The sequence below is a fragment of the Orcinus orca genome, chromosome 21 (genome assembly GCF_937001465.1).
Source record: "Orcinus orca chromosome 21, mOrcOrc1.1, whole genome shotgun sequence".
Taxonomy (NCBI): Eukaryota; Metazoa; Chordata; class Mammalia; order Artiodactyla; family Delphinidae; genus Orcinus; species Orcinus orca.
In genome coordinates, this window is record NC_064579.1 from 21062306 (window position 1) to 21086920 (window position 24615).

The 24615-nt window shown below is 38.1% G+C and overlaps 1 protein-coding gene across 2 annotated transcripts; it reads right to left on the reverse strand.

Annotated features, from left to right (window-relative positions):
* Positions 1-1286: 1286 nt before the first annotated feature.
* LOC101278094 (coagulation factor XI) lies at positions 1287-23090 on the reverse strand. Of its 2 annotated transcripts, XM_004277190.3 has the most exons (15): positions 22750-23090; positions 21836-21891; positions 15310-15472; positions 13930-14036; positions 13098-13257; positions 11764-11873; positions 10894-11053; positions 8482-8591; positions 8227-8389; positions 8030-8136; positions 5348-5516; positions 3890-4065; positions 3110-3205; positions 2412-2551; positions 1287-2138 (listed from the first exon to the last, which is right to left on the reverse strand). In XM_004277190.3, exons 2-15 carry the CDS (start codon positions 21888-21890, stop codon positions 1953-1955), a joined length of 1902 nt encoding a protein of 633 aa, XP_004277238.1. In that variant the 5' UTR covers position 21891; positions 22750-23090; the 3' UTR covers positions 1287-1952. The 2 variants fall into 2 exon arrangements, with proteins under 2 accessions (XP_004277238.1, XP_033256581.1); XM_033400690.2 differs by lacking the exon at positions 21836-21891.
* Between the last annotated feature and the right edge of the window lie 1525 nt (positions 23091-24615).

Sequence of the window (24615 nt, forward strand, 5' to 3'; positions counted from 1 at the left end):
AGTTAGTTTCAGTTTGTCGATGGCTTTGGGAAGGACAGAAAGAAAGATAGAAGCTTGCCCTGCACTCTGATGAATGAGCACCGCGTACATACCCCGTGAGGGAAATGGGTTGGATGTAGGGAGAGGCCCCCAGAGAAGCCTTCCTCAGGGTACCTGGCGGCCTCAGAACGTCTCATGGAGAGGCAGGCTAAGAAAGGAAACCATTGCCTCAGCACAGGACCACCATTCACTGCTGCTGGAGCCTCAGGGCAGTAGGTAAATTCTCTAAATGTGAATTTTAAAGACATTAACCAGAATGTAGAAAATTCTCTCGTACAAGGACAGGGAAAGGCCCATTCTGACTCAGGTTGATGGAGGATGTGGGAAAAGCCCATAAGAAAGGAATATTAGAGGACAAGGCAGGACCCACAAGGTAAAGGGAGAAGTGGGTCTGAACAGGACCAGTTGGGGACATGCCTCTTTATCAGAATGGATCAGTTTCCCTGAGTCTTTGATGAGGTAGGACAGTAGCTCAGGCCTTATTGCCATTCCAGTTGTTTGATTCTGGGGGTTTTGTTTGTTTGTTTGCTTTTGTTTTTATTGTTTCTTCCTCAGACAAATTCCTTTTTATCCCAGTCTTTGAACCTTCCCTAAACTCTCTTCTTCCTTAACTTCTCGTAGAACCCTGTGCTTCCCTCTCATTTCCATTTACAATTATATCATATATTTTATACATGTGTAATTATTTTATTTTTGTGGCTCCTGCTAGCTAGACCAGAAGGTTCAGGAAGGTAGGGATCTATTTATTGGCTCACTACTGTATCCCACCAGCTCAGTCTGTTCAAGAAATACTGCACATATTGGATTGAATATTGGCATAAGTGGTTGACATGGATTGAAAACTGGTGGAGACAACGAAAATTCTAGATTATGAAACTATATCAGCAACAATAACCAGGTGAATATTTGCACTATATAACCAGGTAAATATTTACAGGGAACACCCCAGTACTGAGAATACTTTCAAGATGCTGAAGACGTTACTGTAACCATCCATTTATTCCCAAATCGTTTTCCCTGTAGTATGGATGTATTTTATTTTGATTTCTGTCAATACATTTATCATCTATAAACGTAGATTTGTAAACCCACACTCACAGAGGCAGCTTATTTTAGGAGGTCTTTAGCTTAGCCCCTCATCTTCATTAGCCCTCCCCTACCCAAAACTATGCAAATAAATATGAAATCCACGCACAAATAGTTTTCTAGGCAAGAACACCTTTAAGATTCGTCCCCTAAGGTCCCACTTCCAGGTGAATTGCTGCTTTTAATCCTTTCCCATACAGAAATTCTGGAACCCACATTCACACTCACTCATAGCTTGTCTCTACCCAAACTAATTTTAAAAATATTAAAAAATGACATGACAAGAATTCTTGATTATTCTGAAAACCTGCCATCAAATTCAGTCGAGTTCTTTCTTTACAAAAGAGATGTGTGCATGTACGCAGAGCCCAGAGTCTCGCGATTTGATGGTGACTGCCCTTGTTTCCATTTTCTCCAGTTCCCATTTTTCATTTAACAAATCTTTTTACAGTGGTTTCTTTGAGCAGTTCTACCCGATCCTTTGGTGCCACTACCTGATTCTTTTCTGGTCTATCTGGGTATGTTTTCATCCTCAAAGTCTTAATCTTATAGTATTCGTTTGGCTCAGGAAAGGTGCAACCAGCGAGCAAGAGACTGGGTGCTGATCGCCCTCTGCTGATGGCGGAACTGGGGGCATTGCCCTCTGCTGATGGCGGAACTGGGCGTATTGCAAATGACAGTTTTGGTGTGTTCTTACCAATACCAAGCCCCTTCAATCTGTTACAGTCTCAGAATTGTAGCCTGTGGAGGAAAATGACGGTGCAGTGTCTTCTTGGGTGAAATCCAAACCCTCTTCCAGGGAATAACCTGGCTTGCCCTTCAGGGAGTCAAATGGCATCTGGGGACTCTTTCAAGCTGCTTTGCGTTTTCTCCAAAATCCAGTCCACGTACTCGACCACGTTGGTGTAAACACCTGGCCGCTCCCTTTGGCCACAGCCTTCGCCCCAGCTCGTGATGCCTACCAAGTGCCAGACCTCGTTGTGCTTACAAGACAGGGGGCCCCCCGAATCTCCCTATGACAAATGGAGAAAAGAAAAGGCACGCAGATCAGTTCAGACACTTCTCATCTTAAATACACTTTCATCAGAGTGATTTCACCTAAAATTCTGTCTTGGCCCTTTAATAAACTTCAAAGAACCGGATTTCTTGTTTTTCCCTCAGTCTATCAGATTTCAGGGTTAGGAAAACAAATCCACTGTGTTCCCCGCTCATTGGCAGAAGACTGCTTTAAAAATGCATGAAACATTCTAACGTGAGTGTATTCAATTGGCTGAGAACACTGTTACCTTGCAGGCATCCTTCCCTCCTTCTTTGTAGCCTGCGCAGACCATCTTATTAGTTATTTTATGCCCTCTGTATCCTGCCTGGCATTCTTCATTTGTCACCAAGGGTACCCGGGCTTTCTGGAGAGTATTGAGTATTTTGTCTGAAAAAAATGTTTAGTTTGTTAATGGAACAACTACTTATATATAATATATATACAAATTTAAATATATGTAGTTAAAATCAAAACCATACCTATCTAAAACTCTAGAAGGAAAAAAATATTAGGTTTACTTCATAGATCTTTTATAATTACAGAGTATAGAGAAGATGTTATTCTCACTATTGTGAGTACCGTTTTGTTAATGTTAATTAAGTCCAAAATTAATTACGGCTCTAACTGGAATTACTTCCCAGAGAAAATAATTGGATAACAGGCTAAGACATTTACTGAAAAGTGCTAGGTTTTGAATTAAACTGCATTAAAAACAGTGTCTTTAAAGAGATTGTCATATTTAAAATTTCCAGTCAAACAGACGAGGTGTCGTCTTCACTTGAGTAATTTTTGTCTTTCCATCTTTATTAATATGTTTTCTGCAATTGAATAATATTATTATTTTACTCTCATTTTAGCTGTATGAATTGATATAGCGGAAAAGCTTACGACTAAATTGTGTTCTGTATCTCGAGCTGGAGCACACAGAGAAACATCATTTCTTACCTCTTAATTTTTTGTACCCCCATCCAGTCACCCAGCACTCAGTATACGTCACATTTCTATCTCCTTTGGAAGGTAGGCAGATGGGTCGTTGAGAATCTAAATTTTAAAAATCACAGTTTAATGATCAGAAACAAAATACATCTTCTTTCCCAGGAAAAACTTCCTTCATGTTCCATTATTTCGTGTGTTCCCTATTTATTATATTCTTTTTTTTTGTCTCCTCGTCATACATTTTCATCCCTCGTGTTCAGCGTTATCTGTCACACATCCCAGGATGAGGGAACGAGAGAGACAAGCCACAGCCCTCTCCACTAACTCCGTCACTCTCGCGAGGCCTGTGGCCCTGTAGAAATTGCTTCATCATTCTGACCCACAATCCTTTCTTCCTTAAAAAGCAGATAAAAATCCTCTTTAATATTCCAGTATATTATCAAGTTATGTCATTCTGTGCATCTGAAGAAGCCTGGGGACAACCTACCATTTCACCCACACCCCAAAATAAGATGTAGCCGTCAGGAAAGCACAACAGTCTTAAGACTAGCCCGGCACCCCCTCCCCCCACAGTCTTAAGACTAGCCCGGCACCCCCTCCCCCCAACAGTCTTAAGACTAGCTCGGCACACCCTCCCCCCAACAGTCTTAAGACTAACTCGGCACCCCTCCCCCTTTCATGGTAATAACACATGGAGAGATTGCCAGGGTCTGGCCGTGAATCTGGGAGCGTGAAACATCGTCTCCATGTAGTCACTGTAGACAGCTTTCTGTTTAAAATTTTCCATACCTGTGTAATTCATTGTCATTTCCAGTTTCAACAAGGCGATATCATACCCACTTTCTGCCATTTCATACTGATCATGAATTATTATTTCTTGAACCCCGAAGAAAGATGTATCCTCTTTTATTTCTTCTTGGTTTAAGATGCCACTATAGACACGCAAAGCTTTAGGTGACTCTACCCTGAGGAGTAAGCAGTCGAGGAAAAGAAAGTTCCTTTACCGAATAATTCCCAAGCATTTGAGGTACAGTGCTATTTAACTGACTGTTACTAACTAGGTAATATTTTCTGCCAACGGTGGGCTTTTAAGTGGAAAGAAGTGATTTTATGCTAAGATTTTTCAGTCACATAGTCCTCCTATATGGAATGTCCTGGGCTATCATTTGCCTTATGTTAAAGACACAAAAATCAATGCATACTTTTTCTGCCTTTCAACACACACTCACACACACACACACTCACACACACACACACACACACACACACATATAAAAGAAAAAAAGTTCTGGGTTTTACTTTCATTGCTGGGGTCGTTGGCTGTGACCCTGAGAAATTCTCTTGGACTTTCTGGTACTCCATTTTCCCATATGTAAAGGGTAAAAGAGACTATTGACCTCAAATGAATCTTTGAGTAATAATATGAGTAAGTTGCATACTGATAAAATAAACAAAAACACAAAACTGTGTCTGGAAACAACCCAGAAGATACTGAGGTGCAAAGAGGAAGTTTGGCCAGCTAAAATTCCCTGGGTTACATATACTCTGAATGCTCTCCCGATGGAGCTGTTAAGTTTACCAGTATTGAAATTGACTTAAGTAGGGAATCCAGTTTGATGATGTACAATAAACTCTTCCTTATGGGTCTAGAAACACAGCGGGAGAGAAAGAGAGAGAGATGGAGGGAGAATGAGAGAGGAGAGAGAGAGAAAGAAGCAGAGGAAGAAGAGGAAGAGGAGAAGGAGAAGAAGGAGAAGGAGAAGAAGAAGGAGAAGGAGAAGAAGGAGAAGAAGAAGAAAGAGAAGAAGGAAGGGAGAGATTGAGGACAAGGGAGGAGAAGATGGAGGGGGGGAGGGGGAGGGGGAGGGAGAAGAAGTGGGGGAATAAATGGGAAATTAGATTCAGGGAGCAGGAAATTGTCTCCGAGTTTAGTTCTGGACCCAATGCCCAGACAGTGCACAGAAGATGATACGCTCTTAATAGGAAATAACCAGAGCTCCCCTGGGGATGTGTATACATTTAACTGGAAAAGTGGAATATTATGAAGTCAAACAGCCATGTTCCTGCACCTGTTCTGATGCTGGTAGATCATGAGTGGCTCTTCCTTTTTGCTTTTTATCACTAAAGACAGAAAATTAATTTGGCAAATAGGATAATTTACATCTTTAAAATTGTACTAAAATACTAGGGATACATTTAATATATGTGTGAGTATGGTGAACAAGTAAAAACAGCAGTGGTACTGACTCGCTGAAACAATGAGCAGCTGTTAATATCCACTGGTTTCCGATGATGGAGCCTCCGCACAGGTGTCTCTGGGTGGGTGATGTGATGTACAAAGTTATCTGCCATGGCCACTCTCCAAGAACAGACTTGGTTCCTCCAACAATTCTGGGCTTGATTTTCGTTGTACACGCTACAACAGAAGGATTGCAGTGAGTTGGTTCCTACATCTTCATTTTCCAACAGTAGTTATGTTCCTTCAGGCACACAGGGAAAAAAACCTTCCCTGGATTCAATAATTTACCATGACCTTGACTTGAAGACACTTTAGAATCAAGTTGGCAAAGCACAACATGCACATAAAAACTGAATGATGAGTCACCTTGTAATCACATGCCCCCAGGTAATGCCTCATCTGGGGCGGCAAGGCAGTCTTACCCTCCATCAAATGCTAACCTCAATGGTTCTCTTAAAGCAATGGTTGTCAAGTGTGGCCCCCGACCAATGGCATCACCTGAGAATTTGTTAGAAGTGCAAATTCGTGAGAGCCACCTCAGACGTAGTGAATCAGAAACTCTGACAGTGGACCCTAGTCATCTGAGTTTTAATCAGCCTCACTAACGTTTAAGAACTACTGTTACAAAGAAAAGTTCAGCACCTTCCACTCAGTTTGTGGCCTTTGTCCAGTTCCTCCCCATCCCCTTCCATTCCAGCTGCCCTTTGGTCCCAGTCACTCCTGCTCTACCCACACCCAGACCTGGCTGCTCTTCTGTTTGTGAGCTGCGCCTGCCCTTTGGTCTTGTTGACAGACTGGGGTTTTCTGCTCAACCTTTGATGTTTCCAAGGACTTTGATTCAAACTCACCCTTCTGTTTTCTTTCTTGCCTTAGAAAATTAATAGATCAGTAACTAAAATATATTAAGAACAACTAAATAAAGACCTTATTAAGATGAGTTATAGGTCTTGGTGTTCATTCTATTTGGTTTCTCAGTTCAAAAAAATGCTTTAAATATTTGTTTTTAGCCTTACATTTTGTGTTAAGAGATGTTTCTTTGAATGGCAATTGCTCTGTATCTTCACAAAGTTAAGTTATAGCATAGACAAATGACAGTACAAGATATGATAAACATCTCAGTTAGATATTCCCTCTCATTTTAGGGTATTATTTCATCTAATATAATGCAGCAAAACCTAATTATCTAGTTTCACTTATTTCAGAAGATGCACTAAAAAGACATCAGATTTTATTTTCCTTTATCTTATATTTTCTGCTTTAGCTATTAATCTACCCCTGATTTATTCTGTAACCTCTAGAGACCAGAGTCCCTAGATTCATTAGAAAAGAGCAGGAAGGAGGGTAGAGAATGAATTCTGCAATTAAAGGTATAAGTGCTGGTTCCCTTTTTTAAACTATGTCAACATCACTAACAGCAAAATTTGCTGCATCCTTTCTATTGCTTGGTAGAACCAAGACAACAGAATGATTGTAAATACTCCTTCTTGTCTTAGGTTAAGTTTATTGTAAGAAAAACAGAGAATGTATGAGATACAACTCAATTTACTGTCTTTTTAAAGAAGCTAGAGCCATCCAGATTCCCCTCAGAGCCCCTCTAAGCCCTAGAAAGGCAGAATTTCCCAGCTAGGATGCTAGCATTGGACACAGTATACAGTCATATTGTATGTTCTATTATACAAAACAAGTTCTCAGAAGTTAAGGATTTATTCACCTCTCAGTAGAGCCAATATTTCTGACACGGAAGATTTTCATACTTTGAAATCTACGACAAAGCATAATTATCACTTCCATTTCACTCATTAAATCTCAGTTGCAACTTAATTTATACTGTATTATAATATTGGGCAGTAAGCAGTAAAAGTCTAAAAACATGTAGTGTACGTAAGTCAATGAAGATTAAAGTCATAATAGGTTATTACAATAATTTAGAGAGGAATGTGTGTATTAGGCTCTTTCCTGTTTCATCCCTTACACAGTGTTGTTTGCCTACAAACCATCTTTTGTTTCTATGCTCAGAAATTGGCCACTGGAATGGAAGCACTGCTGATCTGATGTGTACTATAATTTTTATGTTATTATAGGTCTTGTTTAATATAGACAATCTTCTATTTCCACCCTACTATACTCATTGTTACAAATTAATAAGGTTTTATTGTAACTTTTGCTAATATTCATAAATATGCAGAACACTTGCAGGAAATCTAAAGGCCCTGGAGAAGGAGCCACTTGAGTATTTCTTGCACAGATACATAATTTTCCAAACATATGATGACTATGTTTGAATTAAAGATCAAGTAATAGCCAATAGAAGGAAAATGACTAATCTGATTAACCAAGATGCTGGTTGATATTTCTATTGTAAAGGGTAATAAAGATTATTGACCTTGATAACAACAATCAGACATCAAAATTTGGGCTGAGCCTGAGTCTCACCAGGAAATACTGGTTATACAAATGTATCAAATTATAACACATATTCAGTTAATGCCACGCAACACAGAGTTTAGTCAAAGCCCAATATTTAGCTTTAAAACAGGTCAGCCTGAGTGATAGCAGTGAAAATAACAGAAAATTGCATCTAAGTTCATTACTTTACTAATTTTCTCCCCTCTGTAGCTACTACTGACTCTCTTAGTCATGACATACTCAGTATACAGGGGATGTATTTTTTCAAGTGACATTAAACTCACCATTATCCATTTTACATAACCTTAACGTATATCCAGAGATGTTTCCTCTCCCATGAAGTATTTTAGTTGGAGATCCATTTGCAGAAAGTTTTAAGTAGCATTTACCCCTGCAGGTTGGAAACAAAATGGTATAAACATAATTCCTCCCTGCAGCTAGATGGGGCAGGAGCATCTGTGGAACTCATCATACGTCTTACTTCCCTCCGTTGCAAGGTTCTTGAGATGGGGAATAGGTAAAAAATTGACAGCGGATGCTGTTGGTACATGTTTTCTGGCAGGCTTCGTGCCCGTCCACGTCAACAATGTCCAGTTCTTCTCCCAAGAAATCAGTGTCACGGTAGAATGAAGAATGGCAGAACACTAGACAACAAAGCACATATCAGATATGAGACGTGAAACCCTAGCGCACATTTGTTGATTGTCAATCAGAAGGAAGAGCTTTCATTGTTTACCTGGGACACTGTGCCGGCAGTTTTGTAGACTAAAACCAGAAAGAGCTTTGTTCTTTCTAATGCGTGCGCTTGGCAACCCACTTGTAGACGTTTTAAGTAGACACAGATTTCTAACAGTAAAAAAGGGAAATACAGAGATATCATGTAAAACATATCAAAGAAGAAGACATTTTCACAGCACATACAGAAGTCAGCTCCTGTTGGCATTTAATAGGGAAGTTGTTCCCATTTTGAAAGTACTATTCATAAATCACTGACTCAGACTCCATGATCCATAGGTTGTAGACAGATTTACCAAACTGCCTCTAAATTTTCTAAGCTTGCTCTATTCAACAGCACTGTTCCTAGTACCTTCCTTTTTTATTTCCTTTCTCTCAACTCTCCTAGACTATCTCAACGATTCAAGAATTTTCATGCTGCCTACAAATCTGCTACCCAGAGTTGCTGTAGGCGTAGACAGGGATAAGCAAAATCCACCACAGACTCCATACCCAGGCAGCATCTTTCTGGGAGGAAGTAGCTTTTCCTAATTAGCACAAAATCACGGTCTGGAGCTGTGCTGTCCAACAGAATTTTCTGCAATGACGTAAATATTCCACATCTGTGCCAGCCAGTACAATAGCCACTAGCCAGCCATATACTGCGTCCTTGAAATGTGGCTAATACAGCTGAGGAAATGGATATTTAGTTTTATTTAATATTCATTAACGTAAATTTAAGACGCCAAGTCTTGGCTTGTAGCACCCATGTTCCTCTCTCACCTTGTAATGCGGATTAAATGTGTTGCTCTTCTTATAGGTATTGATTGGGAATTTTATACAAGGAATAAAAAAAGGAGCAGTGATTAAGACAAAATAACACATTACAAAAGCATCTTTCTAAGTTCTGAAGTTTATAATGCCTCAAGGCTCAGTCTTTGACCTTGTCTCTTTCTCTGACTGCACTCAATTTTTTGGTGACCTCATCAGTTTCAATGGCATTAATTACCAGCTGTATCCTGGTGACACCTAACACAGATCTAGGGCATAAACCTCCCTTGTTAAATCCCAGACTTCCCTTTCTAACCACCAATTCAATATTTCTCTCTGGATGGCTACCAGGCACCTCTTGCCTCTTGAAATCATCTCTGTAAGAAATCTTCCCCCATCTCTTCATTGGCATTGCCATCCTTCCAATTTTCTAGGGCCAAAAATCTTGGAGCTATCATTGACTCTTTACTTCACAGCTGGCATTCAGTCCGTCAGCAAACCTTACTGGCTCTACATTGACCATATATCCCAATCTAATCACTTCTCTTTTACTTCCACTCTGGTCCAAGTAGTGCAGGGTTTTTAATCTATTGAGTTGACTAATGGTATCCCCGCATTTAGAACCATGTTGAGAAAATGAAAGTAACAGATATATTCTCATGTGACAAACCTAGCATTATACTTCCGGAATTATATCCTCACTTGATAAAAAACCAGTCTTGCTTGATAAACAGGAACTCAGGGGCTTACTGTGGCTGGATGGCTCTGGGGGACACTCTCCCCAGCAGTGAGCAGCAATGTCAAGCAAATAACAAGGGCTCTGAGAATTCAGATTAAGATAATACATACAATCTAGATTTTTAAGCAAATAATCTTAAGATTTCTTCTTCTTTTTTTTAGTGAATTTTGTTAGTGAGGAGCAGCAACCCCAGCAAACATCCCTTTGATGATCATAGCAATTTCCTGCGCTTTCCAATGTTAATACCCATCGGTAGGGAAGCAGGGTCTAAATTCTCAAATCTCCCTGCACCATTACCCACGCTTCTGTTGATGAAGGCCATCGCTCCACCCCTCCCCACTTTGGATTTGACAAGTCACTGATATTTCCAATTCTTTCTTTCTGCTCCAGGTTCAGTTATTTTAACCAGGCACTGAACTAAGATGACCACCTTTATTTTCTTCATTCCTTTCAGAACTAGCAACTCTCTGAAGGCAGAGACCTCCCTAACATAAGGAAAGGCGAGAGTCCTGGGTAACACCAGATTTGCAGTCAATAGGTGGGGAATGGAAAGAAAGAGGAACTAGGAATTCTTCTTTGCACCTTTTATGTATCCTTGACAGACATTTAGATAAAATTTGTAGTTGCTCAGAGTTTTTTTTTTTTTTTTTTTTTTTGCTGTACACAGGCCTCTCACTGTTGTGGCCTCTCCCGTGGCGCAGCACAGGCTCCGGACGCGCAGGCTCAGCGGCCATGGCTCACGGGCCCAGCCGCTCCGCGGCATGTGGGATCTTCCCAGACCGGGGCACGAACCCGCGTCCCCTGCATCAGCAGGCGGACTCTCAACCACTGCACCACCGGGGAAGCCCCTGCTCAGAGTTTTTAATGGTGGCTTTTGATCAACTGTTTGAAAAGATAACACATGACACAATCTTAACTCCTTACCTTTCAGATATTGTTGGCCATTCTTGAGAAAAGAAGGTAAAGAACAAACAAGTGGGATGGTGAGTACAAATGCTGCGACAGACAAAAGCATCTGGAGCCATGACACTGTCAATGTTACTGTCTGCAAACATTGTTCTAGGGAAAATGTCCCTGATACAAGCTGTGCAACAGAAGAAACCGTATTTAGAAAGTCAGTTCACCAGCAGCATTGGCAAAGGTAAAACCCCACTCATGGTGTTCGTAAATTCCATATAAAAAGTTTGTTGGGGGATGAGGGAGGGATGAATAGGCAGAACACAGAGGAATTTTAAGGCAGTGAAAAATACTCTGAATGATACTCTAATGATAGAAACATGCCATTACATATTTGTTCAAACCCATACAATGTACAACTCCAAGAGTGAATCGTAATGTAAACTGTGGACTTCGGGTGACTATACGTGTGTCAGTGTAGGTTCGTCAGTCGTAACCAATGTACCATCCGGCGAGGGTCGTTGGTAATAGGGGACGCTGTGCATGTGTCTGGGCAGGGGGTATATGGGAAATCTCTATCCCTTCCCCTCAATTTTGCTGCGAACCTAAAATTGCACTAAAGAAACAAGGTCTTAGTAATTTTTTAAAGTTAGTTTATCCCAAGATCTTTTACACTTTTTAAAATTAGGATAACTGAAGTGATTGTTTTAAGCTTTAAATTCAAATATAAGCTTTAATCATATAGAACATAATGAATTTTTTCTCAAGAAGATGAAAGATCATTGGGTCCATTTCATCAGTAAGCACAAATTGGTATCCTAAGTTATGCCCATCGTACACATAATCAGCACCTACTATTTAATGGCTAAACTACCTCATTAAGAAAATAATAGTTACCCAGATTAGAAAGCGCACAGGGCTTCAGTGAGAATCCAGACACCACTTCACTGAGCTTTGTTATGTTGGTTGGCATCCCCGTTTGGGTGTACTTCAACAGACAAATGTTACTAAATAAAGACCAAAGTGGACAAATATTTTATCCCTCCAAATGCAAATACGGAAAAACATAATAAGAAACGCACATTTAGAGACAGCCTGGGCATGACAGCTAAAGAATAGCTCTGAAAGGTATTGATTTGAGAGATTGGACAGCTGGTTTGAGTCCCAACTCTGCCAAGAGCTGGTGGTCCTGTGAGTTTTGTCAGCTTTGTATTTTCATCAGTAAAATGGCAGCTTTAGATGGGTGGTGAGATGAAGAGTAGAGGTGTAGGAATTGATGACTTCTCAAGCTCTGCTCAATTTTAGCATTTTAACTTTTTTATAATACATAGCAACTCACAACTTCCTGGCTCGCTGTTCATGCTGCATTGAATCTTAGATGTAAAATATGTAAAAAGGTGTAGTTTGAGCTGAGCTAAAGAAAAGCCCTGAAAACTTAATTATTAATTTGAGGGTTTCATTCTGTGTTATCATTGCTTTTCTTCAAACAAATCTTTGACGCTTTATTGCCACTCATCTCCTTTTTGTGAATGTCTAGAGCAGAATGTTAAAATCCAAACACCAGTCATTTGAACTTTTCTTTCATTGTTGGATTTCAGATAAGTGTAGCTTCCCGTATGAATCCAGAACATCTCAAATATTTCTAAATAAAAAAGTTAATGATATTTTTCCCTAAAAATATTTTTTAAGAGAAAAGAGATTAATCAATTACAGATCAGATCCTTTTATATTCTTACACAGGAGGTTTATACCTGGAATATTTCTAAATCCAGTAGGGGGCAAGTTTGGAAATACTTCACATGGGTTTCAGTTACTTTGTCTCAGGTGGGGAACTGTTGTTTGGGAGGGTATCTGAGTAGCTTTTTCGTTTTGATTCTATAGCTTCATACTGTAGCATCCTTTAGGCTGAGAATGGAACTGTCAGACCACTGTAATTGTTTCAAAATTGCCACTTTAAAAATGTAGTGCTCTTCAAATTAGCTAGGCGATGCATTAAACATTTTTTTAAAGCGTCATTGAAAGACAGACTCCGTACTACAAAATGAAATGCATCCAAGTTGGACTTTAAATGCATTTTCCATCAAGAAAACTGGGAGTACTTATAGAATTGTCTTGTAGGGGTCAAAAATAAATTTTTAACCCCTACAAGTTGAAGGAAAAAAAAAAAGAATCCCATTTTGTTTTCTGTCAGATAATCTAAGGTCCTTGGGCTCAGTCCACAGCTCACTCACCGATACTTTACGCTTGGAAAGTGCTCTGTGGCGAATGTAAAAAAGTGACAGTGCCTGTCATTCGTACACCTCTCTTGGCATTCCTGAGCACTCTTGGTAATAGAGCTGTTATGGTTCAGGCCCTTCATATGTAGGTCCACATAAATATCTTTGTTGCAAGCTGGAAATAAAATCAGAAAATACGGTTATCTTCCAGTCTCTGGGGGCATCTGATAATTCTATCTTAGCAACCGTCCCTCCGGACTTGCTATTTCAATTCTTTCCCTGACTTTTCCTCAGAAGGCGTCTAGTTTTATTTTAATCTGCTCAACTCCTACTCTCACGTGGAAACGGTAAGAGAATGTCAGTGTCCTTTTTGCACTGCAGCAATATTAGACTTGTACATTTCTGCTTCAGCTCTATGAACTGACGTCTCTTGTCTCCTTAACTCCACTGATGGATTGATTCACTAATAAACCTATTCAAGAATCTGGAATATCTCACCATTAAGACAAGGGTCATCTTAACCTTTATGGTTGCTTCCTTTGATTTGAATTAATATATTTAATAAGGACTTTCATATAAAACTTTAAGCTGGGAAGGAGAAAGAAAATAAGTGAATGATGAACTGGTGTAGTTAGATACGTCCTATGAGATAAATTTTAATGAACTATAATGGGGTAGGGGGGACATGCATGTATGCTAGTTTTTCCTCTATGAGGAAAGAACTTCATTAGGAGACCTCGTTTCCATATAGCAGGGTTTTATTTCATAGCCACAAAACCATACCTGATGTAATTGCACATACACATCACAATAACTAGTATATATCAATTCTAGCAAGACATCTTACCACTTATTTGGTCTGAGCATTGCTTAGAAGAATATCCAGAAATTGCTCCCGTCATATTGACCATCGGCAGTGTTTCTGCAACACTGTCTTTCAGGATGCAAGTAAACCTGTTTTTTAAAAAAATAACATTACTGGGTGAAAATCTATGTTTTAAAATAATGGGTCTTAAAAGTTAGCACACAGAGAGTCAAAGAGAAGGAAACAAACTTCTCTGTCTCATGCCAAAACAAATATATTCTTAGTAAGACTGTGAGCTTGTTTTCCATTCCAACATCCCGACATTGAAAAGATCACATGTAATGCTCCTTCCTAACTGGAAACAGGAGTGGGTGGACTATGGCCTGTTGGTTAAATGCAGCTCTCTGCCTGTTTCTGTACCGTTAATGAGCTAAGAAGGGTTTCTGTGCTTTTTAATGATTACATTTGAAATCATTGTGTATTTATACAATATCCTTGATTTTGCCTCTGGACCCACAAAGCCTGAAATATTTACTCTCTGCCTGTTAAGAAGAAGTTTGCCAATCTCTGTTGTAGATTCTAGAATAGTAGATTTTATAAGTTCAGGGCACTATGTAAATGCTATGAATGCAGTAATAATGCACAAAGATGTTAATAACTTCATTCTGCCGTAAAGCTTTATCATTAAATTTTCAAGCTCAATATGGAAACAAAAATGGTGGATGGAATGTCCTAAAAATTTTAAGAATATGACTATAGAGACAAAACCACCAGATGCTATTTGCAAATCTTAATAAGATTCTGGTTAATTGCTATAAATTACACTTGGGGGACAATTGAGATGATATAAAGGGATTCTTACTCATTTTTAATGTTTTTTGTGTAAGATAATGTATGTTGAAATATTTAGGGGTGAAATGTTATGGTGGTTTCAAATTATTTCAAATGGTTGGACATCTACACATACATAATAGGGAAGATAAAAATGGCAAAAAGTCTTGGGGGCGATAGGAAATCATTGTACTATTCTTTCAAATTACCTTTATAAATAATGAATTTTTTTCTAATAAAATAATTGAGGGAAAAGTACCAGTTTAAGTCATATCAAATATCAATAATCAGTTGAAAAGCAAAGAACAAAATGATTAATTGGCATTAAAGTAGAAAGAAATCAGAGAGAAAGTATCATTAATATTGAGACCACAAGAACCACACTGAGGGGCATGTCTGTTCCTCCTGACCTGCCTAAACACTACCGTTTTTTCTGTAATATTTAATATTTCAATGGAAGGAAAATACATTTTCCAATTGTTAACATTAAATTTTATAAAATGGTAGACGGCAATTTATTGTTGGTAATTGTCTGTCTGTCCATCTGTCGTATAAAATCTATTTCCTCTATGTAGAAAAGCAAACATTTACCACTTGGTAGGATCTTCAGATGATGATTCAGCCATAAAAGTGAAGAGCAAACACCTTGGATGGTGGGTGCAGACTATTTGGCAGTGCTTGGCATTTGGTGTGTAAACAACAGTAATGTCTCCTCCTTTAAAGTAGGCATCTTGGAACAGCTTGGTCACACACTCTGTGTTATAATACATGACACGTGTTATTTGGGATTTTAGTGCGCACGTACCCAATCAGGTAATAATCTCACAAAGGCAAGTGAAGTAGGGCTACTTAACAGGAAATATGCCTGAACATGGAAATCAGGGCAATAAAAGCTTTTAGTTTATTAGATAAGCAGCCCCAGATAGAAAAGAAAATCATGTGTGCCTCAGTGGAATGGTGCTTCTGAATGATTGTCTTGGAGACGTGGGTGCCTTGTGAGCAATTGATTCGTTTCTCAGATCTTCACAGGCAAAAATGCTCACAGGTCTAGAATGACCTCTGCTTTTCCCTTTCCCCAGCGCCACTCCGTGTCTAAACTCCATGTTTATATGAAACAAAGGCTCCACGCTGATCATCTTCGGGTGGCATCCGATGGCCCTGGATGTGATAATGTACTACATCACCTCACTATATTAAATTGACCAGTTATTTTGGTTTGTTTTGTGTGTGTGTGTTTTGTTCTTGTTGTTGTTTTTGTGCGTTAGTTTCTGCTTTATAACAAAGTGAATCAGCTATACATATACATATATCCCCATATCTTCTCCCTCTTGCATCTCCCTCCCTCCCACCCTCCCTATCACACCCCTCTAGATGGTCACAAAGCACCGAGCTGATCTCCCTGTGCTATGCGGCTGCTTCCCACTAGCTGTCTGTTTTACATTTGGTAGTGTATATATGTCCATGCCACTCTCTCACTTTGTCCCAGCTTACCCTTCCCCCTCCCTGTGTCCTCAAGTCCATTCTCTAGTAGGTCTGCGTCTTTATTCCCGTCCTGCCCCTAGGTTCTTCATAACCTTTTTTTTTAGATTCCATATATATGTGTTACCATATGGTGTTTGTTTTTCTCTTTCTGACTTACTTCACTCTGTATGACAGGCTCTAGGTCCACCCACCTCACTACAAATAACTCAAGTTCTAGGTCCACCCATCTCACTACAAATAACTCAATTTCATTTCTTTTTACGGCTGAGTAATATTCCATTGTATATATGTGCCACATCTTCTTTATCCATTCATCTGTCAATGGACAATTAGGTTGCTTCCATGTCCTGGCTATTGTAAATAGAGCTGCAGTGAACATTGTGGTACATGAGTCTTTTTGAATGATGGTTTTCTCAGGATATATGCCCAGTAGTGGGATTGCTAGGTCATATGGTAGCTCTATGTTTAGTTTTTTTAAGGAACCTCCATACTGTTCTCCATAGTGGCTGTATCAATTTACATTCCCACCAACAGTGCAAGAGGGTTCCCTTTTCTCCACACCCTCTCCAGCATTTATTGTTTGTAGATTTTTTGATGATGGCCATTCTGACTGCTGTGAGGTGATACCTCATTGTAGTTTTGATTTGCATTTCTCTAATGATTAATGATGTTGAGCATCCTTTCATGTGTTTGTTGGCACTCTGTATATCTTCTTTGGAGAAATGTCTATTTAGGTGTTTTGCCCATTTTTTTTTTTCTTCTGCCCATTTTTGGACTGGGTTGTTTGTTTTTTTGATATTGAGCTGCATGAGCTGCCTGTAAATTTTGGAGATTAATCCTTTGTCAGTTGCTTCATTTGCAAATATTTTCTCCCATTCTGAGGGTTGTCTTTTTATCTTGTTTATGGTTTCCTTTTTTGTGCAAAAGCTTTTAAGTTTCATTAGGTCCCATTTGTTTATTTTTGTTTTATTTCCTAAATGGACCAGTTTAATTGACCTACAACACTATGTTAGTTCCTGTCCCACAACATAATGATTGGATATTTCTGTACATTTCAAAGTAATCATCATGACAAGTCTAGTTACCATCTGTCAGCATACAAAGATATTACATAGTTATTGACTATATTCCCCACACTGTACATTTCATACCTGTGACTCATTTATTTTGCAACTGGAAGTTTGCATCTCTTAATCTCCCTCACCTGTTTCTCTCCTCCCCCTATCCCCCTCCCCTCTGGCAACCACCTGTTTATTCTGTTTTTCTATGACTGTTTCTGTTTCGTTATGTTTGTTCATTTGTTTTGTTTTTTAAGAACTAATATGGTCTTGTGGGTCAATTATACTTCAAAAACAAACAAACAAATTCATTTAGAAAGAGATCAGATTTGTGGTTACCAGAGGCAGACATTGGAGAAGAGGGGAATTGGATAAAGAAAGTCAAAAGGTACAAACTTCAAGTTATAAGATAAATAAGTACTAGGGACATAATGTACAGCATAAGTATAATTACCACTGCTGTACGTTACATATGAAAGTTGTTAAGAGAGGAAATCCTAAGAGTTTGCATCCTAAGAAAACATTTTTTTCAGTTTCTTTAATGTATCTCTATGAGGTGATGGACGTTCACTGAACTTACTGTGGTCATCATTTCACAATGTATGTATGTCAAATTATCATGCTGTACACCTTAAACTTATACAGTGCTGTATGTCTACTATACCTTAATAAAACTGGAAGAAAAATAAAAACCAAACATAAATAAATAGGCAGGAACAGGAAAAAGACTCTTGGAAAAATTATTGAATCCCCTTCCACTGAAACCATAAGTAAGTTAAAAATACAAACAAAGCTAAATTGCATAAAATTAAAATTTGCTTCTGTTTCTAGAAAGAGATATTGAATATTCCAGATTGTGGAATTTTAGGTCATTATTACTTAGTCACTGAATAAAAGTGTTGTAGTTTTTAATTTTGGTATATTTTTATTGACAGATACTACAATATAACCCTTAGTTTTCTTAATATAAAAACAAATATATAAATATATATAACAAAAATAAAATATTTGGACAGAATAAAATATCACTTAAATTTATTGTAGCAAAAATAAATAAAATTAAAAATAACTAATTTCTATTGTAGTAATAACCAACATACCAATAAATATGTGGGAAAGTATATAGGTAAAAAACAGTAGAAATTATCACTAAGGCTTATAGGATTATACAGTCCATGGACTTAAATGGGGGCAAATTTCATCTTTATTTTCCCTAGCTTCTAACTAAAATATGGCATATCTTTCCATTATTAATGTAAGAAAAAAATGCATTAGGGTTCACAGTATCTGTGCCTTTGTCATAATAAAAATCGCAGATTTAAAAACACTATAGTTGCAGATATCTCAAAATATCATTATCACTCATTTCTAGTTTGATGGTAATTACTATGCAGTTTTAGACCCACCACTAAATCTTACTACATAAAGTGTTAATAAGAAGCACGTCTATTTCTATATAAATTTTTTTTACAGTTTAACTATATTTAAATATAGTTTATTTGTTTGGTAATCCTATGTATTTTCACTATTTCTTTAAAACATTATTCTGAGGATGGAGTCCAGTTCACTAAACTGCCAAGGGATACATGGGAGAAGAGAGTCAAGGATCCTGCCACAGCTCTCCTCAAAAATCCACCCCATATGCCTTCTGTATTACCCATCTATAATAACCTCTGTATATAACATGATTTTCTCCAAAATTGGCAGCTCCCTGAGAATGACCTGAGGGTGAACAGAATCTTCCTCCTCTCCCCAAGCTCTGTGTTGCTTCTAAGGAAGCTGTACGGCAGCCTCCATTAATAGAGGGTCTATTCGCACCTCGAAATAGTCCCGTTGACCAAGGAAATCCCACCTCTTAGTGCAAAGCAAGCATGCTATATTAAAATGTTACTTTTAAGAAGCTTATTGCTTATTTGGTAAATTAAACAGATTTTACATGTTTAATATAGGTGCTGTATTTCTTAAAGTATACCACCTACTAATTGGATCATTTAAATTTACAAGGCAGATTGATTTTCAAAATCCAAACACAGCTTCTTAGTGCCAGTAAAAACTGGTTAATCTGTTTTTGGTGAACTAGAAAGTGCCTGTTTTTGTATATGGACTTTGTATTCCAGAATTCTTGCTCATATAATTTATTGGCTCAACTAATTTATGTGTTGGTTATTTTGGACTTTTTGAGGGACACAATCATATCCATGAACAATGAGAGTTTCTTTCTCGTCCTTTACCTTTTACTTCTTTTCTTTTCTTATTGCAGTGACTAGGCCAGTATAATGTTTAAGGTAATTAATAGTGAGTATTCTTGTCTTATTATCAATTCCTAGGAAAAACTTTCAGTATTTCACTATTACTAGCTTTCGTGAAGATTTTTGGTTTAGACTTTTGTCTGTTTGTTTCTTTAAAGATATCCTTTAACAGAAGAGGGAAGTTCCCTTTTAATTCCAGTTTGCTAAGAATTTTTAGCATAAGTGGAATTTTATCATATATTTTTTCTGCATGTATTTTAAATTATTATTTTTTATTGTAGTAACATATATGTCTCCAGAACTTTTTCATCTTCCCCAACTGAAAGTCTATATCCATTAAACACTGCCCATTACTCCTCCCCTCAAACCCTGGCAACCACCATTCTACTTTCTCTCTCTATGAAATTGACTACTCTAGATAACTTACGTAAGTAGAATCATCCAGTATTTGTTGTTTTGTGACTGGCTTATTTCATTTAGCATAATATCCTCAGAGTTCATCCATTTTGTGGTATGTGTCAGAATTTCCTTCCTTTTTAAGGCTGAATAATATTTCATTATTAATGCGTGCATACCACATTTTGTTTATTCATTTGTTGACGGATACTTGGGTTGCTTCCACTGTTTGGCTATTGTGAATAATGCTGCTATGAATATATCTTTTTCAGACTCTGCTTTCATTTCTTTTGGGTGTATACCCAGAAGTGGTTCATCCACTGATTTTTGAACACTAAACTAAGTTTTCGTTCCTGGAATAAACCCAAACTTGTCACAATGTAATCATCCTTTTTGGGTTTCTTTTAACATACTGCTGGGTGACGTTTGGTAATTTTTTTTGTTTCTGATAATTGCACCTACATTCACAAGGAAAAAAGGCCTATGATTTGTCAAAATGTTGTAATATCCCTGTCTCAATGTCCTTGTCATGTTTTGGTATCAAGATCACACTGGCCTTACAAAATGCTTTGAAGACTGTGACTAAGTTAAGCTTCCCTAATATATGTTTGTTTTTCAATTACTTAATTTCTGCTGTTTCATTTTTTTTCTTCTTTCTAGTTTTTTTGCATTTAATTTGCTATTCTCTTTCCATCGTCTTAAACTGGATTCTTACATCATTAATTTTTACAGTTTCCCTATTCTAATATATGCATGTAAGTGTACACACTTGATTTCAGCACCAATTTAGCTATGTCCCAAAGTTTTGATAAGCCATATTTTCATTATTATTCAATTCAATACATTTTCTAATCTCCATTGTGATCTCTTCTTTGACTGATATTTATTTAAAAGGGTATTATTTAATTTTGAAACATTTGTGATTTTCCAATTGTCTTTTCTTACATTTTATCTCAATTCTATTGTGATTGGATAACATGCTCTGTAGAGTTTTAATCCTTTAAAATTTGTTGAGACTTGCTTTAGGGCCTTTTATGTGGTCAATTTTTGTAAATGTTCCATACGCATATGTAAAGAATGTATATATGTAGAGATGCAGTTCTTGGGTCCAATGTTCAAAATATGTCCATTGAGTTACTACTGACCTATCAATTAAATAACAATACTATTTCGTAATGATGACAATGAAGGAGTATAATAACCTGGATAAGAATCTTGTCACAAAGAAAAATGAAATTATGAACTGTAGTGTTTTATTTTAAATCTCTTTACCTAGATTTACCATTTTCCACATATGCCAGAAAAAAGTTAACTGTGCATTAAATGCTAGCAACAGTAGCAGAAATTAAATGTAATATATGTAAGGCTTTTTTTAAAAGGAATGCTTAAACTTTCATTTTAAATAAAGAATAAATATAAGGGCTAAAAATACTTGAACTGATATGTCCTTCTGAATATTGGTTAAGTAATTTATAAACAAACTTAGTGGACATGGTGTAGAGTGGAGAATTCACAGCAGTGATTAAATTATTGAGATGCATAAACTATGTAGGAATATTTGCATTTTTGGACATCTTGGGGGACGTTTTTCAGTCCAAAATTGCCTCTGTGTGTGTGTGTGTTGCATTGAACTGACTGCTTTATGGAAAATTGACTAATCAGTGAGGCAAGTCAAGATTTCTGCTTTTTAATATTGGTCTTAAATATCATTTAAATGTTTGATATAGATTTAGACATAAACATAGTATAGATATGGATATAGATATAGACATAGATTCTTAGTATCATGAACAATTCCTTTACCTCAGTTTCCTTCCCTGCTTTGAACAATAGTGTGATTTTCCTCTCTGGGCTTATACCCTTCTGTTTTCTCATCACAAGTCAGGGAACCAAGCTATTCCCAGTCCATACTAAAGATAAAACTCTACTTACCACCAGAAACTGAGGCAAATAAAATGAAATGTACCATTTGATATAATAAAGTCATCCTACAAAAAGAAAAATGTACATGTGTTTAGAACACAAAATGTGAATTTATAATTAACTTACTGATATCAGAGTTTACAAGAAATACGGAGGGAGAGGAGTAGTTAATTCAGTAGTGTTCACAGAGCTCCTATCGTAAGCTGAATTTTATCCGTCCCCAACCCTAGAGCGTTCCTCAGCATGGTCGTATGTGCAGTGGTCAACACGTTCATGGTTGCGAAGGACCAACGGCTAAAAGGGAAGGGTCCTCTCACTTACCCCCCTTCCCTCCCTCTCCTCGGCCTCCAGCTCACTATTAATCAGACATTTCTCACTGCCATCATCTGACTCTCTCCCCATCCCAATTTTTCCATTTCTTTCTTCTCTTTCAATTCATTTCCTTTCTTTCCATCTTTGAAGTTTCTTTTCTAAATCTGTCAAAGAAGCTATAAATGATTTTTTACTAACAAAATTTTCTAATTTAAAAATTATGTTACAAATCTATTCCTAGGTTGTCTTGGTCACTCATACATGTACTTATCCCCACAAAGCCCTGAACTGACAGCTCTATGAAAAACCTGCTATGAGACAAATCAGCTCTTCTGATTTGTTCATATTGCTCTTGAAAATCTTTTTAATTTGTAAAATACTTGCTATTGAGTACAAACTATTACTCTTCTTCCGTTCTGCATCTCCCATCTCCTCCCATATTGCTTATGGTTATTAACTAAAAACCTCCAAAATGTTAAATCAGACACATTTTAAAAATCAATCATTGTCTATTGTAAAAAAATTTAAAAACCCCATGGTACAATAGAAAAAGGCACTTCAAGGAATAATTGCTTGAGGGAAATCTTAAATAATAATTTTTGAAATCATACCTGAAACTCCTTGTTTGCTGCAATTCTTAATAAGAATGTCTTTCTTTTTCCAAAATGGTTTTCATCCTCCTCTAAATGAGATTTTGCAGGTAATGTTCACTTAACTTTAATATTTACTTTTACTGGTTCCCAGTGTGATGTAACATCGTCTCTTTGTACAGCATGCCTGTGAAAGTCCTTAAAATCTTTGCTTATCAAACACATACCTTGGTAGAGGTGCTTGCTTTTTCAATACATTAATTTTTTTCTCTCTCATTTTACTATGCATTCAAACAAGTGACATACAGAGAAGCTTAGAGAACTTGAATTTGCCCATGTGCCTTAGCAGTTGGTCAAACTCACAATTAGGATGCCTGCTGGCCAAAGCTGCACTTAACCACAATTTCAAATAGCAACTGTTAATCATTAATTCCAGGCTAACTTGAGTCTCACCATTTAAAAAGAAAACAAGGGAAGTCTGATGGACTTGCTGATGCTCAGAATAGCAGAGAAATGAAACTCAGCTGTTCGGGGGTTACAGAGTGGGTAGAAAGTAAGGGGCCGATTGTAGATGCCCTGCTCTTCTGCAATCACAGTTTCCATTTATATAGTGTTACCTCCTCAGAGACCTAGGAAGGTAGGATACATTCTAATGAGCCCAGCTCTCTTTTATCGCACTTGCAAACACTGAATGCCTTTAGACTTTAAAATTCTTTTGAAAAATGGAAAAATATGTGACTTTCATAGCTTTCTTTTTTTTAATTTTTGGGTGCCTTGGTTCTTCACACGGGCTTCTCTAGTTGTGGTGGGCGGGGGCTACTCTTTGTTGCGGTGCGTGTGCTTCTCATTGCGGTGGCTTCTCTTGTTGCAGACCACGACCTCTAGGCGTGTGGGCTTCAGTAGTTATAGCACATGGACTCAGTAGTTGCCGCATGCGGGCCCTAGAGTGCGTGGGCTTCAGTAGTTGCGGCCTGTGGGCTCAGTAGTTGTGGCACACGGGCTTAGTTGCTCCACAGCATGTGGGATATTCCCAGACCAGGGATCAAACCCATGTCTCCTGCATTGGCAGGCAGATTCTTTTGTTTTTTTTGCTGTACGCGGGCCTCTCACTGCTGTGGCCTCTTCTGTTGTGGAGCACAGGCTCCGGACGCGCAGGCTCAGCGGCCGTGGCTCACGGGCCCAGCTGCTCCGCGGCATGTGGGATCTTCCCGGACCGGGGCACGAACCTGTGTCCCCTGCATCAGCAGGCGGACTCTCAACCACTGCGCCGCCAGGGAAGCCCTGGCAGGCAGATTCTTAAATACTGTGCCACCAGGGAAGTCCACATAACTTTCTTTAGATCTCAGTGCACTAAGACACCAATGGAGAGCTAAGAAGTGACTGTCTAGCTGTTGAGTGACAAGCAATCCCAAAACAGCAGGTCAGTTCCCTTTGTCCATAAGGGCACCTCCTAGTGGTAGGACTTGTTGCAGTTCATAGAGAGGAAAGCTTGTGAGATACTTTGTGGGGTTTCACTTAATTATGTTTCTGTTCAGAGCCTTCCCATGGACCTTGAAGAAGGGCTAGAAGCTCTATGGAAATCAGGATGGTGCATGTCCTCTGTTACCCAGATCTTTCATTAGTTTATTGGTCATGTAACTTAAGCAGAAACCAGACTCTTGCACTTACACTAGCTACCTGTGCTTCCCTGGCCAAGCTGCTTTCTCTCTCCAAACTTCAGGTCCTCGCTTAGAACATTAAACACTAACTAGCTCTAAGGATCTCTATGTGGTCCCGTGAAAACCTAAAAGAAATAAAAAATTTAAAACCTTTTAAAATACGTTTGATTTAAATAAATTTTAGAGAAAGATGTTACGGTTCAGAGAAGACTTCATATTTTCCAGAGAA